The sequence below is a fragment of the Lepidochelys kempii genome, chromosome 13 (assembly GCF_965140285.1).
Source record: "Lepidochelys kempii isolate rLepKem1 chromosome 13, rLepKem1.hap1, whole genome shotgun sequence".
In the NCBI taxonomy this organism is placed as follows: Eukaryota; Metazoa; Chordata; order Testudines; family Cheloniidae; genus Lepidochelys; species Lepidochelys kempii.
In genome coordinates this window covers 7,368,711-7,388,074 of record NC_136392.1, presented here as the reverse complement: position 1 = coordinate 7,388,074, position 19,364 = coordinate 7,368,711, and the positions used below count along the sequence as shown (strand labels likewise).

Genomic DNA, 19,364 nt, shown 5'->3' with positions numbered 1-19,364 from the left:
TGGAATCGCAGCGACTGAGAACAATAGTAGCGACGCAGGTAAAGAGCTGTGGGTGCTGGAGAACAAAGCCATTCTATCTCGTGTCGTGAGCATCAACGCAGCATAGAAAAATTCAATGTGAGGCCTGTGTTGGTGCCATTGAACAAAAAATGAGCTCACTATAACTCACGTTGAATAAGAGTGGCACATCTCCTCCTCCTCCTCCTCCTCCCTCATGCTTGTTAAAATGAATAATTAAGTCAACGTGCTGTCTGGCTGTATTTTCCTCACTCCGTCACAGCTAAACCTCCTTCCTTTCTGGTTAAGAATAGGCTAAGAACTTTGAGAACATCAGTCAGCTTAAACTCAAGCAGAAACTCTTCTCAGTAGAAAAGAGGGTCAGGCGTGGGGTCTACTATTTGTGTGTTTACACATTTCATTGACTTTTTCAAGCTTCCTGGAGCCATTGATGGCACTGAAATAACATGAGCTGGTCTCCTGATGCTCTTTCATTTCCCAGGTGGTAGCAATATCGTGGGAAGGCCAGATGGTGTGTTACTTGGACCGATAAATTGTTCTCTAAGACTAACAATGGTGGTGAAAACTTTAAAAAGACTCTGCTACTGAGGTTTTGCCCAAATACCCAGAGATTCACATTGAAGCAGGTTTCTGTGGAACTCCCATGCATTTCCCATGCATGGATTTGTATAAACCTTTAGTTCCTGGGTACCTCGCAGCTTCCTAAGTTATGTTCTGTAGACATCGATCCTGTGTGCGCCAGTCATCTGAGATAAGAAGTAAACTGTTCCATTTTCCCTGGTAGATACAGGTGCATTTAGGGAGTGGAACTCGCTCCCCCAGGAGGTCTGCTTCAGCTTCTCCCCTTCCCATTTTCCCAAAGGCCCCTGAAAATACTGACCCACATCTTTGACTGAGGCTTTGAGCTCCCTTCTGTGCTGCTCAGATCCTGGTCTGGCTGTGCACAGGGCTGGTCCTTGGGTGTACCTTAGAGTGGCCATCAATGTCCCTGCGGGGCTGATACAGCAGCTGGGAATTGCTGAGATGTAGGGAAGCCCCAGCCAAGTTCTGGTTTCCCTGCACGTGCCCCCTACACTGTCTCCAAGGAGGGTCTTGTAGGAGCTGTATTGCTGTAGGATGCCGCTGTAGGGCTGTTTTGGGCAGACAGAGTGGCACAAAGCAGCCCTAAGGCAAGGGAGAAGCTGCCACTGGGGTGTTTTTCAGGTTTAATGTAAATCGGATTGTATATTGGACCCACCCCCTTTTTCATGGTGACACGTTATTTGCCTTTCAATATTATTGTTGGTTTATGATGGTTCTGAAATGGGTTGAGGTCTTCCATTGCTGTGCAGCTTCTTCAGCACGGGTGGCAGGGCTGGCGGATTATACATTCAGCTATTGCTAATACCATTTTTGTTAACTGGTCCTGATCAGCAATACCCCTTAGGCAGTTCGTTTGGGCCTGGTTGCAGGCCCTTTGCTCACATTAATAACAGTGTTGATATCAGTGGGGCTACTTGTCAGGGGGAGGGTGATCTAAAGCACGGAGAGCTTGTATTTAAACCTCATCAGACACAGTAGTAACCAGCACCTGCAATCAAGCATGTGATTCCCTGATCTGTCCCCACCTTCCATGGTGGAAGATAACCTTTGGTTCCTGTAGTTACCTCCTTCTACAACAGCAACGGCTGCTCCACACTAGGGGCTCACAATCTAGCCCTTTAGAAATTAAATTAGGATTTTAGGACCCGATCTTGCAAGGTTTACATCCGTGCCTAAGCATGGGAGAAGTCCCACTCAGGCATTAGTATGCCACGCAGAAACGTCTCTGAATTCTTCATTTGCTAGGAGCATACCATGCTATTTCCTTGGGAATTCTTCATTGTTACTGGTGTCATCAAAAGCATGTCTTGATGAAGGTCATTTTTTTGATATGACAATAGACTGGTAATAGCTAACTAGGTGTGCATTTACTGCATTGTAAGCCCGGGACTATGGGACCCAGGCTGGATGTTTCCAAGCCCTCGCTTAAGCCTCTGCACTGCATTGTGAACCTGGGTTTGCAGTTGCTGAACTTGAGTCTTACAGCCATGCTAACATCCACAGTGCACTATGCAGAACGTCTGACTTGGGTCTGTGGCTTGACCTGTGTCCACTCTGCAAAATGGCAGGGCTTGGACCTGAGTCACAGTGTGATTTGGGCTCTGACCCATCTTCCCCCGCAACCTGGGTCCTGAATACTTGCGGACTGGAGTCAGATTGGGGTGTGTGTGTGTGTGTGTGTGGATGGAAGGGGGGCTTGAGCTCAAACCTGACTTGGAGCCTCGGTTTAGTGTGCAGTGCAAATATTCCCTCAAGCTCCAGGATCTGTTACTGCATTAAGGCTTGTTGCTGACTGTTCCGGTACAGTGTAGATTTTAAGGTAGGTTAATTACACAGTCAAAAGGCTGATCCTGGGCATATTGGCACACCAAAAAATTTTGCAAAACCCGGCCTGCAGGAGTGAAGACTCCAGGGTCACTAAAGATGTCATGGAGTCTTCTCAAAGAAATACAAACCTGTTGCCAGTTTTTAGAAGGTGGGGATGACAACCCTGTTTGACGTTACAGTCCGCTAGGCGTGGCATTAGTATGAATGATCATCTATGCCGTGAGATTTATCGTATTGCTGGCTAATGTTTTATTTATAGTCAGTACTGCACTGTGCTTATAGATAAGCCCTCTGAGTCTCCAGATATTTGTAGGGAAGACATCTGGGGAATTGTATGATTCAGCACCCACCACTGAGCACAGTCCCTTACTCAGAGGGGAATGTGTTTGCCCTCAACACCAATGTGAATAAGCCCAAATCTTTCCTGTCATTTCACATGGCAACAAGGGCAGGGATTAAGTTACAGGAGGCCTGCCATTCTGTAACTCATTGTGTTCAGTGGCTGTAAACATGCAGGGAACAGTGTTTTCTTCATTCATTTTCCATTTCCATTTAGTCTGCTTTGGAGCATTAACCAATGATTAATTTCATATGTTTTTTCCAGAATTGGCACACTCAGAACACAACAAAGGGATTAAAAAAGCCCAGCTGTCTGTCTTATCTGTAATGAGGCAGGAACTTAGCAACTTCAGTGATTTGATTTTAGAGTAAAATTTAAGATTGCAAACATTCTCAGAAAACTGTAAATGAAACTTAAGGTTTGGAATGCAAAAGCAAAAGGGAAATAACACCAGAATAGCCTGCAAAAACAGACAAGTCATGAAATCTAAACATCTTTGCTTAAAGGAGAAATGTATGAATTAATAAAATGCAGTACAGTTGGGTCCCGATCCTGTAAACGATTTCAAATATAGCTCTCGTCCACAGCATGAAGTAAGTATGAAACAGGATGTTTCAAATGAGAGCCAGTGAGATTTGCTATATCTGTAGCAAACTTTAAAGATTCCCAGTGACCAATCTGGGGCCTGTTGTGTGTTGTGGTTCCCCATATTTAGTCTCACTTAGTGGAGTCTCATGTTTTAATCTCGGCTCACAGATTTTCTAAGAGAGTAGGAAAGAGGTTCCTGGGGGCTCTTCTTGAGCATCAAGAATGTTCTTGAATCATTTAACTAATCAGACATGTCAAAGGGTCTTTTACTCAGGTCTGTGAACTGAGTCTCACTTTTCCATGTGTGTGGTGTAAGATGCTATTGAACTTCCCCAGGGGAAGGTGATCCCATGATCTGGTGAGTTCTGGATGGTATGAGCCAGCAGGCTGACATCTGGATTGGAAACTCCCTTTTTACTTCTGTGAAGAGGCCTGACCCGCTAACTCATATTCTGTTGTTTCTAATTCTACAGGGTGCTTTAGGACCTGCAGGGCCACCTGGACCAGCTGTAAGTAACTCTGAGAATGTGCAGACTTGTGCAGTGTAATAAAGGTGCAGAATTCCCCATAGTAAAGTACCAGCAAAGCCCATTTTGATGACAGCTATCTCATTGTGAGGGTCGGATCACAGGGGAAGAAAAGATGTGGGTCTTGTCTTGAACCAAACATAAGGGCTCAGAAATGAAAAGGGATCATGTACTAAGTAGAGATGTTCGGGGGAGGGTGTTATATAAAATATATATATTTAAAATACATAAAACCAGTTTTAGCCTTCAAGGGCTTGATCCAAAGCCCACTGAAGTCAGTGGGAGACTTTCTATTGCTTCAGTGGGCTTTGGCCCAACATTTATAAATTACCCAGTGTGGTTCCTGTCAACAGTGGACATATGCTAACTCATCGGCATTGCACGGGGCAATATAAAGTCTTTTCCAGCTTGTAAAAAGGAGCTGTCAGAACATTCAGCCTGTTGAACCATCCAGCTGGTTAAGCATCCTCAGAGATTTTATAATAATTCTGAAATCCACACAGCTGTGTTAGAAGATCTCTTTATTTACCAGGGAGTCGCATTGAACCGTAGCTATTTGAACAAATGGTATGGAAAAATTTAGAGCTAAATCCACATTGATCAGTACTGATGACTTGGTAACAAAGCCCCGCAAAAAGCCTACCAGGAAGTTAAATGATGGACGTGTGTTTAATTCCGGATATAACCTCTCCACTGAAATACTGCATTTAAAAAACCATGGCTCCTTCATGCTGAAAAATCAAATAGCCTTTTCCAAGGTGGTGACTATTATGGTATTAAAAATCCAGCTTCTCAGCCCAGGGAGCTAACAGGCATGACTAATGCAGTGTGCAACATTATTAGCGCATGCTACAGACACTGCTGGTCCTCTCTTCTTATGACCAGGAGGCAGAATATCAAGGTGCACCAAGAGTCAAGCGTTTCGGTTGCTTGTCAGTTTCAATAGACTGTCCGCTCCCAAGGTCAGAACAGTCGAGATGGGATAACATACCTCACGCACATGTGACATGGCCTATGTTATACTGCAGGTCAGACTAGGTGATCACAGTTGTCCCTTGTGGCCTTGGAATCTATGAGGTCTCGATATCATCTTAAACTCTGTGTTTACGGGCCAGCAGCCGGCCACATAACTCGGTCACATAACATTAACTTGGTCATAGTCCTTATTTTGTCGGGGATGGTATTTTTTTTTCTTCATGTCCCCAGAGAGGTGGTTTTCTTTTAATGTAGCTTTTACCAGGTGCCAAGAGAAGTGGCTTCTCAACAGCAAAAGATTTGTAGAGAAAACTAGGTTAGAAAAAATGGTGGGGAGGCTATACTTCTCCCCTCATATGTGCACATGACCCGTTGATGGGTCCCTGGCTGAATCTTAGAGCAGAGAATAGCCCATGGGCAACAAAGAGGAAAAGTGAACGGAAAATACAGACGACAACTCTAGGATTCAGTAACTGTCTCTGGCTCCACTTTCTGACTAAATTAGAATACTAGGGGCTAGAGGAGTGTTGGGGTGGGGGAAGTGTTTTTTTGATACAATGATCCACTCTTTGTGTGGTCAGTTTCCAAATGATCTTTCTTTGTTTTAAATTTTGTTTTCAGGGCAAGGGACTGCCAGGCCCTCCGGTAAGTAGCAGCCTCTTTCCCAGGGCTGGTCTACACTAGAATGTTGGGAAAATCTAGCTATATTGCTTAGGGGTGTGAAAAATTCACACTGCAGAGCAACGTAGCTAGGTTGACCTAAGTTTTAAGAGTGAACCCCCTTTTTGAGGCCTGGTCTAAATTATTACATTGCTTGTGTTCTACTTTGGTATTTTCACCAAAACCCACCCACAGACCCAGATCCTTGAGTGCTCTGAGCTGTGCTAAGTCCAGTGGGTGTGGAGCCCTGGCTAAGGGTGGCCTGCTGCGACCTTTACACTGCTGGAGGCCGGTTTGGCCACTGATGTGAATTAGAGCAGCCACAGGGTGCAGCAGCTTTGTAACTGGTGAGAACGTTTCATTGCTTTCCCCTGAAAGGGGATCCTTCTTGGCACAGGTAGCCAGGCAGTGTCTGTGTTTGTATAGGGAGCGTCAGGCCAGCGGGGTGTTAAGATTGGACCAGTCCCTGAGTGGGAGGGGTGAGGAGTGTAAAGAGTTTGCTTTTGTACTGTGAGAGGTCTCCTGGGTAACAGCATGTGTAATGTTCTGACTCTATTTTACAGGGGCCTCCAGGAGCCAGTGGACTCCCGGGTGGAAACGGACTTCAGGGGCCACCTGTGAGTTTCCTTTGCTGTTTAATTCCCGTTGATTGACCATCCTGCAGCCACAGAAGAACAAGGTCTATTCCTGGCCTCTTGCTGCACTTGGGAAGGTTAATGAGAGTGTGATGCCACACTTGCTCTGTGAATAGGCCAGCAGGAGGTGCCATTCCCTGCACTGGCTAGTGCAGTGGGTATGTGTCAGCCACCATGCCAGAGCTACTCAAGTGTGTTCAGTCATCTTGCCCTCTAGTGATTGAAGTCTACAGAGTGTGTAAGCTGTAACTGCAAATGGAGGCTTTGTTTCTCATGCCACATGTGTGCAGGTTAGCTGGTGACAATGGTGTCCATTCTTTGTGGCAAGGGATTTCTCACACTTGGAGCTCAAGTGTGTCACTGGCATGAAGCTATTTAATATATTGGGTCAAATCTTCCTTTTGCAGTCCCCCACAAAATTTGCATTCACATTTCGAAGGGCAAGTCCTGAGGACTTATGCCTCTGACTGCAGGAATGAAGGTGCAAATACTCAGATTTGTCCTTGCAATTCCTTTGGCAGGCACAAAAGCATCTGCAGGAAGAGACACCGGGGCTCAGTCCTCTTCTAGACATGTCCCCTTATGCCGCATTAATAAACGTGATATCACTTTAATTTCTTTTCAGATTTTCATTCAAGTTGTTAATATGGTGAAATTGTCCCAAGAAAACCACCTTATCTTCATTCATCTCATATATAGTATTTGGGGCCTGCCCCACTCCCGTTGGATTGAACAGCAAAACGTCTGTTGTTTTGAGTGGGAACAGGATTGGGTCCTTCAGTGAACTCTTCTCCCCCCCCCCCCCCCCCCCCCGAGAGATTCTATAGAGGGTGTATATGGGAATTCTTATTATTTCTCACTCCTTTTAGGGACCATCAGGTCTTCCAGGATTCCCAGGACAGCCTGGACCTCCAGGACCTCCAGTAAGTTGCGATTTTTTCCGTGTAATAAGCACGAAGAAAGTTAAACTTGGTGTGGTTTTTGGAGTCATCTTCTTGTGCCCATGGAAGCAGCTGACAGGACAGTTGCTTTTTTTTTTGCTGTTTTAGGTTCAAACTCCCCCCTTAAGTTGAAGTGTTCTCTACAAGCTAAAAACAATGCATTAGAGCAGTAGTTCTCAAACTTTAGGAATCCAAGGACCCCTATTTTGATTTAAAAAATTTTGCAGACCCCCCCAAACCCGCTGCTCAGCCCCAGGCCCCGCCCCCGCCCGACCTCTTCCCGTCCCACTTCTCCCCTACCCCTCCTCTTCTCACCCCCGAGCACGCCCCATCCCCGCTTCTCCCTCTCCCTCCCAGTGCCTCCTGCAGGCCGCTGACTTGATCAGCGGGGCCAGCGGCCCTGGACATGATTCTGCCTCCCTGCCCCGAGCGCACCTGCTCCTTCCCCTCCCTCCCACACACCACTGAACAGCTGTTCCCCAGTGTGCAGGAGGCGCTGGGAGGGAGAGGTATGGGAGGGAGAGGGAGGCATTGATCAGCAGGGCCCACGGACCCCCCTGGGATACCCTCCTGGACCCTCCTTTGAGAAATGCTGCATTAGAGGGAAAGCAATGACTGTTTATTTCCTGTGTTTGAGTGTTTAATATTCCTGCTGATGCTGGGGGTACGGGGCATGATACAATGCCATGTGGCTTCAGGGCATACACTGATCACTGGCAAGATTTTTCCTCCCGGGTAACCATGGTGTGATTGGCCATATTGTTACGGGATTTTTCTTCGCATTCCTCAAAAACAGCTGGTCTTGGGGCCTGATCGGGTGAGGTGCTGAACACCCTCAGATGATCCTGTGAAGATGTCTAGCTCCCTGTCTGGAGGGATTGCTTACCCTGACAGTGACAAGAGCCTGTATTAGATGGAGCGACAGTCTGATGGACTAGATCAGACCCTGTGTTCTTGTAATGCCATGCCCTTGTATGGGTTGCTGGCTGTTGGGATTTAACTTGTGCATCTAAAAGCATGAGCCTCTACTGTGTGAGCTAAAACAGCCACCTCTGTTAGCTATGGCTGTACTTGGCTTCCCCACCACTGTGCGCACCACCAGCCACCCAAGAGCAGGACGGACGCCATGCTGTGTCAGCGTGGGTTACGTTTCTATCAGACATATCCTAAAACTAGCTTTTGTGTATAGTGGAGTAATTGTGCGGGTAGGGTGGTTGGTAATTACATATAACTGAGGAGATGGGTCTTCTTTAAAGACTTCTGCATTGGACAATGAGTGGAAAGTCCCACCCCTATAAGGGGAAATTCTCATGAAGATACCAATCTTGGGAAAATGGAATTGGGGTTCCCTCTGGAAAATTTACTCCTTGGAAAATGTGGTTCCTCCCCACATCCTGCAGATATAACCACACCTCTATGTCGGTCTGCTTAAGCCACAGCTATTGTGTTAAAAGAAAAGGAGGACTTGTGGCACCTTAGAGACTAACCAATTTATTTGAGCATGAGCTTTCGTGAGCTACAGCTCACTTCATTGGCAGCTGTATGGTCTAGTGGTTAGAGCATGTGACTAGCTGTCAGGGCTCTTGGATTCTGGAGTTCTGTTGCTAACTCTGCCACCGAGGTGAGGTGGGTGACCTTGCTTCATCCTTATCTGGAGGATGTAAGTGGCTCATAGGCCTGGCCCTGGCCATCTTGCCCCTGTGTGACTCAGGCAAGCCATTCAACCTAGTGCTGCTTCCATTTTACCTCTCTGTAAAAGGAGTGTAAATATATTGACCTAGCTAACTCATGAATGTCTGTGAAGTGCTTTGAGGGGAATACAGAAGTGGAAAATATCTGTGTCAATAAAATATGTTTTCTGAGGATAACATTTCCTTTGGTGCTTTGTGTTGATATATTTAAAAGGTCAAATGTTCTGGGTTATAGGGTCTTCCAGGGGTTCTTCCTGATGGCGGCGGGGACCTTCAGGTAGGTTTTTCTTTATATCGTAGAAACAATTTTTTAACTTAACCCCTTAAACAATTTTTTATGTATGGGTCTGGGCGAACATAGGTCTGTTTTAACATACAAGGGCTAGATGGTGCAAACATGCCTGGGAGTAGCCTTATCTATGAGAGTAATCCCATTAAATTAATGGGGCTGTTTGTGTGGATAATGTCTTCCAGGTGCATGAGTATTTGCCGTATCAGGGCCTTGGACTCTTTCAAATATGCAGATATTTTAGTGCTGTTGCAGGCTATTCCTTGTCATTTTACTTCAATTTGATCCTTGCTTCCCTAGTGTTGATTTTGCATATGTTTGATCCCATGCCAGTTTAATAAAAACAAGTTTTAGCACTTCATAAGGGAAGACCATTTTTCATGCAGCTGTTTCAAACAGAAAAGGTCAAATTTGTTTTGCTGTTTATTTCCATGGACAGCGGCACCTTGTTCCCATGGGCATAAGCCTTGTTTGTTCTTTCCTTTTTGAGCAAATGTCTTGATTTCTTTATTTCAAAGGAATGAAACAGACATTAAGGTAATGAGCAATATAAGTGACATTTCAAGATTTCACAGCTGTTGTTATGACAGCTTCTTTGCTTTCCTAATTAGAGTACACCAAAAAAGCTTCTATCTTGTTGACACTGCCTTATGGAAAAGACTTATGGAATATAATAGAAAATAAGGGTTTTTTTGGTAATTTTTTTAGGCCATGCTATAGAATTTAATAGAAAATTATCTCCCTGCTACAGAATTATATACAAAGGTTTAAAAAAAAAACCCGATAGAAAGATCTTATTCTTTATTTTCTATAGATTTTTGAAGTACTAGCTATAGAATCCCCTTAAACTTTTATACAGCTTTTGATTTAATCCCTGTGAAATTCTAGAAGACTCTCCTATGCAGGCCAGACACAGCTTGAGAATCTGATAGTTTGCTTTGTTTTTAAGTAAATTCCCATTCCTATAAACTCTTCTGTGTGAGCCTTTCCTTTGATCAGGTGAGATCAATACAACTTCAAATGGGTGTAAAGCTAAGTGTATTCCTAACTGTTTGCATGACTAAGCCCCAGGTTTTCAGCAGAGCAAGATCAGTGGACATGGTCTGCTGTAAGTAAATATCCTTGTTCTCTTTAGAATAAGGAGGTTTGGGGCCTGATTCAAAGCCCATGGAAGTGAGTATTGATGTCTATAGGCCCTATGTTTTCCAGACTCAGCCAGGGTCACAGACAATATTAGGAAGTCTAGCTAGAAGAGACCATATTACTCTGGATTCAGGTATGCAACTCCCATTGACATGTACAGTAGGTGATTGTCTTGGGTGATGCAAAAGAAGAAGGTTTTCTAATCATCAGAGGTGTGAGGTCAAATAACCTAACTAGTTTTGAGATGGAGCTTGGTAAGTTTATGAACAGGATTCTATGCTGGAGTTGCCTGTGATAGCAGGAGGCTGGACTCATGACCCAGGAGGTCCCTTCCAATCCTGAGTTCCTAGGTATATGTTCATAGGAGATGTCTAAAATTGAGTTGGGGCTTTGCAGCCTGGATTACAGAATCCATTCGTGTGCCCAGTTTTGTTTCATGTTTTGCTCCCAAGCCCCCGAGGCCACCTGCTAAGTTTAGACTTGAGAAAATACTCTCCTGTTGTTCGCAAAAAGAAAAGGAGTACTTGTGGCACCTTAGAGACTAACCAATTTATTTGAGCATGAGCTTTCGTGAGCTAAAGCTCACTTCATCTCCTGTTGTTGAAAAGAGTATGAAGTGACAGCCATTACCTCTTTCGTGTGTTAATCAGACCCGCTAATTAGGCCACAGAACAGATTCCAGCATCACAGGAAGCAAACCTGGAGGTTATTAACTAGAACTGGACTGAACATTTCTAAAATTTTGTTGAAAAATGTAGATTTTTTTTTCATGAAATGTTCAGTTTTTTTGGAGGCAGTGTAGCCTAGTGGATAGAGCACTGGACGGGGACTCAGGAGATCTGGGTTCTATTCCCAGCTCTGACGCTGGCCTGCTGGGTGACCTAGGGCAACTCCCTGTGCCTCAGTAGCCCCATCTGTAAAATGGGATAGTGATCCTGGCCTCCTCTGTAAAGTGTTTGAGTTCTATGGATGAAAAGTGCTATAAGAGCTACAAAGTGGGGGAGTTAATATCTTTTATGGGACCAACTTCTGTTGGTGAGAGAGAGATGAGCTTTGGAGCCACAGAGCTCTTCTTCCGGTCTGGGAAAGGTACTCTGGTCTGGTCTACACTACACTACAGGCCTATATCGGTATAACTACTTCACTCAGGGGTGTGAAAAATCCACACCCCTGAGCAATGTAGTCATACCAGCCTAACCCCCCACGTAGACAGCACTATGTCAGCGGGAGAGTTAATCCTCTCGGGGAGGTGGATTAACGATGCAGACCGGAGAGCTCTCTCCCCTCATCTTAGAGTGTCTTCATGAAAGCATTACAGGAGTGCCCACGCAGTGTTTTAAGTGTAGACTTGCCCTCAGTGTTACACAGCAGAACATTCAAGATGAATCGGGCAGTTAACACACTAAGTGCCTTTCCCAGACCTGAAGAAGAGCTCTGTAGCTCCAAAGCTTGTCTCTCTCGCCAACAGAAGTTGGTGCAATAACAGATATTACTTCCCCCTCCTTGTCTCTCTCATGTCCTGGAATTGACCTGGCTACAGCAATCCTGCAAACAATAAATAAGAGCTAGGTATTAGTGTTAGTATTATTGACCAGCATATTTTCCCCTTCAATAATAATGACACCCACCTTGCTCCATTGTCTGTGCTAGCTAAACCCACGAATGTTTGTTTTGTGTAGTGTCCAGCTCTCTGCCCCCCAGGCCCTCCGGGTCCTCCAGGAATGCCAGGATTCAAGGTAAGAAAAATATCCTCTGTAAACACAAAGAGTTGAGTCCCAGAATGTGTGGCAGCGGGAGGACCTGTGGCTGAGAGCAGGACTCAGGTTCATGCTGTACAAAGTACACAACAGTCCTCCTTTATCTGAGCCTGAGAGTCTTGGGTACTCCAAGTTACCCAGACACAAAATGCCACCAGCTTTTATTTTCAAGAGAGCAAGTGAAGGATACAGGCCCTGTCCCGCTCTCAGCACATGGAATTCCCATTAACATCCATGGGAGTTCCAAACGCACAGGGCATGATCCTGTAAGGTGCCCCGATCCACCAAAGCCCTTAACTCCCCGCCCCCGTCCTTGATTGCAGTGGGAGAATTTGCAGTGTTTAAAGTTAAGTGCTTTGCTAAATCGGGGCTCTGGCTCCTTGCAGGATTGAGCCCAGAGTCTCTCTTTGTTAGCTTTCAGAGTAACAGCCGTGTTAGTCTGTATTCGCAAAAAGAAAAGGAGGACATGTGGCACCTTAGAGACTAACCAATTTATTAGAGCATAAGCTTTCGTGAGCTACAGCTCACTTCTTCAGATGAAGTGAGCTGTAGCTCACGAAAGCTTATGCTCTAATAAATTGGTTAGTCTCTAAGGTGCCACAAGTCCTCCTTTTCTCTTTGTTAGCTGTAATTTTGACTGTCACCACTGCAGCTGGGAGGGTGCTCCCCAGCACACGTAGACAAAAGTACTTGCTCCGTTCCACTAGTGCGCTAAGAATAGCAGTGTGTCTGGGGTAACAAGGGCAGCGGCTCGGGGTAGCTACTTGAGAACAAGCCCACCCGGACCCCCTGGGCATGTCTCAGGCAAGTAGCCCGAGCTGCTGCCCTTGCTACCCTGCTCTTTTTAACATACTAGCTGGAGCACAGCTTGCCCATGCCTGCCTACCCGTGCCCAGCTGCACTGGAGACAGGCCCTTAGAAACACATCCTGGGTTTTTAAAGTACACTTATCACTGTGATGCAGAGATACGGATTGTATTGTGGAGGGCATAACTCACATGACCAAATACCATTTCACCCTATTTCCCACCTACCGTGGAACCCAACTGCTCCCCAGTTTACAATGTGCTGCTGGCAGTATGTAAATTGAAGGCTGCAGGGGGCGTTCAGCCATAGTGAAAGACAATACCCCTCACTTCCCATCCTGCACCTTGCACGGATTGGGTACCGAATATATAGTTCATCTGTCTGGTGGGACTAAACCTCAGCTCAGCTTCTCAGCCAGCTGCTCTGGTGCTGAGCTGGGGGAGCACAGTTTCTCTAATCCTTGCAGAAATATTTAGCAGATGTAGCGGGCCAATCCTGCAGGAGGCTGAGTGTTGCCTGGGAAAATACTGGTGTCCTTCAGCTCCCATTGAATTCAGCCCTCTGTGGGAAATGCTCAACTCCCCAGAGAACTGAGAGATCATTAGAAACCCACACAGTCAACTGTTGTTGGTAAGGGGTGAAATGCAAGGCCCGTAAAATAAGAAAGTCTCCGAATAGGGCTTAAGTAACGGATAGGTCCTGAGCTGATTCTCTGCACAGTGAGGAATTTCACCCCTGCTACCTAGTATTCGTGTGGTCTTTTGCCACAATAGCAGTGGGGATGGAAGGGAATGAAGCAAGGCAGAGTTTTATATCGAGATCATTCTAGTGTATATGGGTTCATTGCCAGCCTGATGGGGTTGCTGTAGCTGTAATAATAAGCTACAGCTTATTAATAATAAGTCCCATTTTCAAAAGTGACATAGGGTGACCTTCTCAAAAGCACTTGAGACCCTTTTTCAAACGTGACTAGGACTTTTGGTTCTCAGTCACTTCGATGCTTTTGAAAATTTTATCCTTAGGCATTTAGGAACTGTAACATGGGCAGCCCCCTCATGGCCAGAGATCACTCTGTGGTGCCCTGCCTCTGTTTCCTCTTCTTCAGAGCCCTTTAAGAATTCACAGTTCAAAGGCCGTTCCTATTTATTTAGTCCTTTGGTACATACTGGCACCAAGCAGTTCAGTGTGTCTTGCCTGACTAATCCCAAGTAACACACACTCTCACAGCCTTCATCCCAGCTGGCCTTTACAGTCTCTTCCCTTGCATGCACAAGGTCTCTCCCAGACCTCCCTGCCTTGACAGCTTTCTCCCACTCTCTCTTGCTTCTTCAGCATTTCCCCTGCTGACTCAGGGCCCTGCAGTCTCCTGGGCTTCCCAACCCCACTGCAACTTCCTGCCCATTTTTTATCCCAGGATCACCTGATTAAACCTAGGTGTGGCTAGTGCTGTAATCGGGGCTGGCTTAACCCTTAGCTCTCCAGCCCCTGGGGTATGTCACCCTGTTACAGGACCCTAACGTCTCATTGGAAGATGCCTTTGAAAATAAAACTTGGGCATTTTTGAAAATGTTACCCATCCTTCACAACTTCAGAATACATTCCAATAGACACGGAAACGTCTTGATCAACTGCTTGTCTATCCTAAATGCAACGCCCATCCAGGAAATGAGGAAGGATGCTACACAGCAGATGTGTAAATTCCTCTCCAATAACTTCAGTCAATTACCCGCCTTGCTTTAAATCCTGTGTCCCCCTTGTATAGCTTAGCCTGCCACAAGGCAATAATGAAGCTCTCAGATCATTCTTGGTTTTATTTTTAGGGGCACACAGGCCACAAAGGAGAACCTGGGGAAACAGGAAAAGATGGTGAGAAGGTAAAACTCTGTTTAAAGAAAAAAAATTAGATTTTTTTTGAAAAAGCATAAGACCAAGGGATTTCTCTCAGCATGATGCCAGGGCGGAATGAGACAATTGGTTGGACAGCAAGGGGAAGCCCATTATTTGATTGTACTTGGCATGTGGACTGAAGATCATTAGCCTCCATCATTTTGTGTGTATGAGAGAGAATATTTCAGCTAAAAAAAAAGAATCCTTGTTATGATCGCAATTTTTCCAGAGTGGACTCTAAATTGGCACCTTCAATTTTGCTGTGCCTACTTTTGCAGCTCATGCAAAAGCTGCTTTGATCACACAAGTTGGCTGGTTAGTTGTTTTAACTAATTGACAACAGACACTATCTGTGTGTGGAAGAAATTGCATAGAGGCAGAACATGAGGCCATAGTTTTGGTGAGGGAGGGTCCGGGGAGGAGAATGGGGAGAGGGCTAGCATGAAGAAGATTCTTGAGAAGAGGGTTACCAGGATCCCGGGTGAGATTTATCATCGCATCTTGTCTAACTCTGGTTTTCTATCCCCAGGGAGATGCAGGCCCTCCAGGTCCTCCGGGGATTCCAGGCAGCGTCGGCCTGCAGGTAAAATCCGCCTCTCAAACCAGAGCAGTCCCCTGATGCTCCCCCCCCCACCCCCCCAGTCATGCAGGGTTTCAGGGTGAAATGCGAACGGTTGGGGTCTGTCCATGTGGCTCTGGGATTAAGCCCCATGCCAGCCCCTCTCAGCCATTGTGGACACAGCAGTGCGCTGCTGGTAACAGCCTCTACTGAGGGCCTGATCCAAAGCCACTGACGTCCATGAAAAGACTCCCTTGGACTTGCATGGGCCTTGCTATGGGCCTGGTAGTGGGGCCATCCTGTGGATGAAACATTACAGTGAGTACCCATCTCCTGGGCCCAGGTGGAGGCTGAAGAGCCCGTGCCACGTTTGAATGGTAATGGGACTGAGCTCTGCACTAGGTCGGATGGATCTCCATGGTAAAAGTGTGGCTGCCTCAGAATGCCCTCTGGTGGCCTCAATGCAGCCCTGCACTCAGCACCTCAGCTCAGTTTCCCTCCTTGGATCCCCAAATGAACCCCACGCAGGGCTTTTCCAGTGTGATCACAGCAGCTCTCCTTAGGGTCTGATTTATTAACTTAAAGTTCAAAGCCAAACACAAAAGTTTTCCCTCCAGCCTTCAGCTCGGTACAGCCCAACAGCCCCCTCCCCGCCCCACCACGGTCTGGTCAGAGTCCTTCCTGCCTAGCAGGCTGCTCCTAGCACTTCCTAGCTGTAGCAAGTCCCCTGGTCTCAGGGTTTTCCTGGCAGGAGCCTCTCACTACAGCCTCCTGAGCATCCCCCATATTGTCGCCTCTGTCTGCTATAAATAGAAAATTGCCTGGTTCCCCTCTGTAATCAGGGTTGGCTTGGTCTCAGGCTCCCCAGCCCAAGGGCCCCCCAGCCCCCCCGTTAAAACCCCTTCTCTGAATCTATTTCCCCCTCCCCCCCAAAAAAAAACAAAACAAAAAAAAACCAGAAGAACCAGACTCTGTTGTCTCAGTCTGAGACCTCTCTGCTTTGGGAAGAGGTTCCTGGGGACAGGGTTTGTCATCTCCCCTCCCCCCTGCCAAATCCCTCTGCTCATCACTGTTTCTTAAGGCTTCTTTGCCTTGGTTTTTAGGTTTTCAGTTCCCCGTCTTTATCTCTTTCTGTTTCACTGTTTTATATTTGAACAATTGGCTTTTAGCGGGTTGTTTTTCTCATCTAGGGGCCAAGAGGGTTAAGAGGCCTCATTGGGCCAGAGGGCCCAGTCGGGGACAGGGTAAGTAACTATCATCTTCTCCAGACTTTCCCCTGGATTTTTCCCTCATTAAACCCATGCAGAATAAAATCTAATGGCGCTGTTAGAGATAACTGCCTCTAGTTAATTTCCTGTCCACGTCCTGCAAGAGCAACACTCTTGGCAGCTATTAGACACTGTGTCAGTAAAGTTACATGTGGCATTACTTCCCGTTGCCCTATTCCCTGGACAAGGGAAGCCCCATGAAGATGCAAACTGTTGGCCTAATCCTGCAAGCTCTCCATGCAGGGGACTCACCTTGAAGACAGCGGGAGTTCTGTGAAGATTTTTAGAACATGGGGGCGGGGAAATCATGAACACTGATGTCCTACAGTGTCCAATCCTGTGCCACTGACTTCAGTGACAGTAGGATCAAGCCCTTACTGAACAATGGTGACTGACCAGCATGGTCTTCTTCAGGTGTGCCTGGACATTAGCTCAGGGGTTGACGAGCTGAGCTTGAGGATGCCATGCCCTTCTGTAGGGGCCAAGTATGTTACCAAGGCTTCACAGCCGTGAGTGTTATGAGTCTGGTGAGGAGATAACAGCAAGGAGACCCAGAGTGAAAACCCTGCTGTTTTAGACCAAGATCCTCTGCTGGAGTCTATTAAGGTCCTAACAGTTATTAAAGAACATGTTGTCTTTCCATTGACATGTATGTGCTTTCTTGCTTTGTAATAATAATCCAGCTAGGGGTGTGGCTAGGCTGTGGGATCCAGAAGAGTCCTGATGGCCGCATTTTAATGCTGTCTTCTTGGTTTTTAGGGACCTTTTGGTTTCAGAGGGCCACCGGGACTCCCAGGACCTCCAGGGAAAGCAGTATGTATCCGTTCTTTCTTTTGTAGAGTTTTCTTTGAATCCTCATGGCCACGGCCTCTAACGTCACTATTGATGCCTACTGCTTGCTTTCACGTGGCTAAACTGTCCACTGCCAGTGAACAACAGAACCCACCCAGTTCCCTCACCAGAAGTAATGCACATGTTGGATCAGCACAGTACTCACTGAGTGAGACGTGCATACACAATTGTATTTCCATAAAGACTTTCCTGGTTCCCACTGGTACCTCTCCCATCTTCCTAAGCCCCTTAACCCCACAACTAAGAGCTACATCATCTCATGCTCTCCTCCCCCAACCACCTACAAGTTCTCATTCTGGCCCTCGTAGGTTCAACACCTCCCATAGTTTTTCATTGTCCACCTTTCCCACACACACACACTTCAGCAGATTTGGGCTCCCCTTTTATGTGTTTTGTTCACGCCTTCTATATGGGTAGATGTTCCGCTTGGTAAGAGGAGGTTGAGCAAGCTCCACTTCTGCTCTCCTGCGGTTCCCTCCTCTTGGACAGATCCATGGTTAGATCCCAGCCCAGAAGACCATTTTTCCCCAAGGTAAAATATTCTGTTCTGTGCCCAGGATGCAATTACACATCCTTTTGCACAAATCCTAAGTGAATGGGATTTGTGCAGGAGAACTGTGATGGGCTTGGGGGGGAGACAGAATCCACACACCCACCTGTGGGCAGATCTCCAGTCTCTCTAGACCGCCCAATGATAGGTCCCTGTTTTAAGACTTAGGGACACTTGAGCCTTGGGAGTGTGGACTCAGTAACCACACCATCCACCCTGCCACCAAGCCTCTCCTACGCTGTGGTTTATATGGAGCCCACTGCTATGTTGTATGGTGGATGCAGAGTCCCTTAGCCCATTTGCTTTGCAACGATCCACCCCCCACACCTCTAATGGTGGAACTGCAGCAGGTCCACTGGTCCACTACACTGAGGAAATTCACCCGAAGTGAACTAAATTCAGATCTTGTCACTTTCCCACACAGCAGGCATTGAACTACTGCAATCAGGATCCAAGTGGTAACAGCTGAAGTTTCCCTCCTACCTCACCACTGTATTTAACAAACAGGGTACTTCAGATGAACGTGGGAAAGAGCATCCCTACCCTGTGGGATCACAGTCTGAGCCCCAGTTGCAATCCATCCATGTGCACAGTATTAGAGATTGTAACTGTGAAAGCATAGCAGCACTCCTAAGGAAATGTGGGCATCCCTCATGCCTGGCATGGCCTATTTCTGGGAACAGCATGGAGACCATCTGAGTGTTGGTCATCAAGATGGAGATGGTTAATGGGTTTTCTTTTATCATTACAGGGAGGCCGAGGAGACAAAGGACCTCAAGGGTTCAGAGGGCCCAAAGGTGATACTGTAAGTACAATAAAACACTTGCCTACTAAAACATTGCACATGAAGTCTAGTTTACAGTTGTATTAAGGCTTGCCTCTTTCATTCTGTTTGTGTTGCTTTGCTGGCAGAAGGAAAAATTCTCAAGGTAGGTTAGAAACTGACAACCTTGATGCCTCTGGATGAGAGGCACTTCTGGGTGGGAGACACATAGATGGGTTCAAGGAGAATCCTTGGATCTGTTTAACTCAACCCTGTGCTCCAAAGGGGTCTAAGTACTGCATTTACCTTCCAGTGTGAGATGTTATGGCTCTGATTCAGGTCCCATGTCAACTTAATATTGCAAGAAATGCTTCTGAAATGTCTTTATGTAGCAACTGCTACTGATCAGGAGATGGAAGATAGTTCTGTTTCCAGTTCTTTTGTCAATTCTCTGGGTGGCCTTGGGCAAGTTACTTAATTGCTCTGTGCCTCAGTTTCCCAATATGTAAAATGGGGAGGATGATCCCTATTAATCCTTATAAATCACTTCCGGGTCTGTGAATGAAGATCACTGGATAAATGCTAAGTAGTGGGAGTTATTATTTCTGTGAATCAGAGTGTTTAAAATATTACTGCTGCTCTTAAAACAAATCTAGAAAAGATCTTTAGAAACAAACTTTTCTTCATGGAAAATAGTGCACTTGT

General features: G+C 46.2%; 1 protein-coding gene across 1 annotated transcript in view; it reads left to right on the top strand.

Moving 5' to 3' along the window:
* COL9A3 (collagen type IX alpha 3 chain) overlaps positions 1–19,364 on the top strand; it is a 72,377-nt gene that overhangs the window by 20,994 nt on the left and 32,019 nt on the right. The window contains exons 6-16 of the mRNA XM_073309113.2: positions 3,829–3,864; positions 5,479–5,502; positions 6,081–6,134; positions 7,022–7,075; positions 9,020–9,061; positions 11,896–11,952; positions 14,601–14,654; positions 15,197–15,250; positions 16,417–16,470; positions 17,254–17,307; positions 18,648–18,701. Of these exons, the coding sequence (XP_073165214.1) occupies positions 3,829–3,864; positions 5,479–5,502; positions 6,081–6,134; positions 7,022–7,075; positions 9,020–9,061; positions 11,896–11,952; positions 14,601–14,654; positions 15,197–15,250; positions 16,417–16,470; positions 17,254–17,307; positions 18,648–18,701 (537 nt within the window). The remainder of the gene's footprint in view (positions 1–3,828; positions 3,865–5,478; positions 5,503–6,080; positions 6,135–7,021; positions 7,076–9,019; positions 9,062–11,895; positions 11,953–14,600; positions 14,655–15,196; positions 15,251–16,416; positions 16,471–17,253; positions 17,308–18,647; positions 18,702–19,364) is intronic.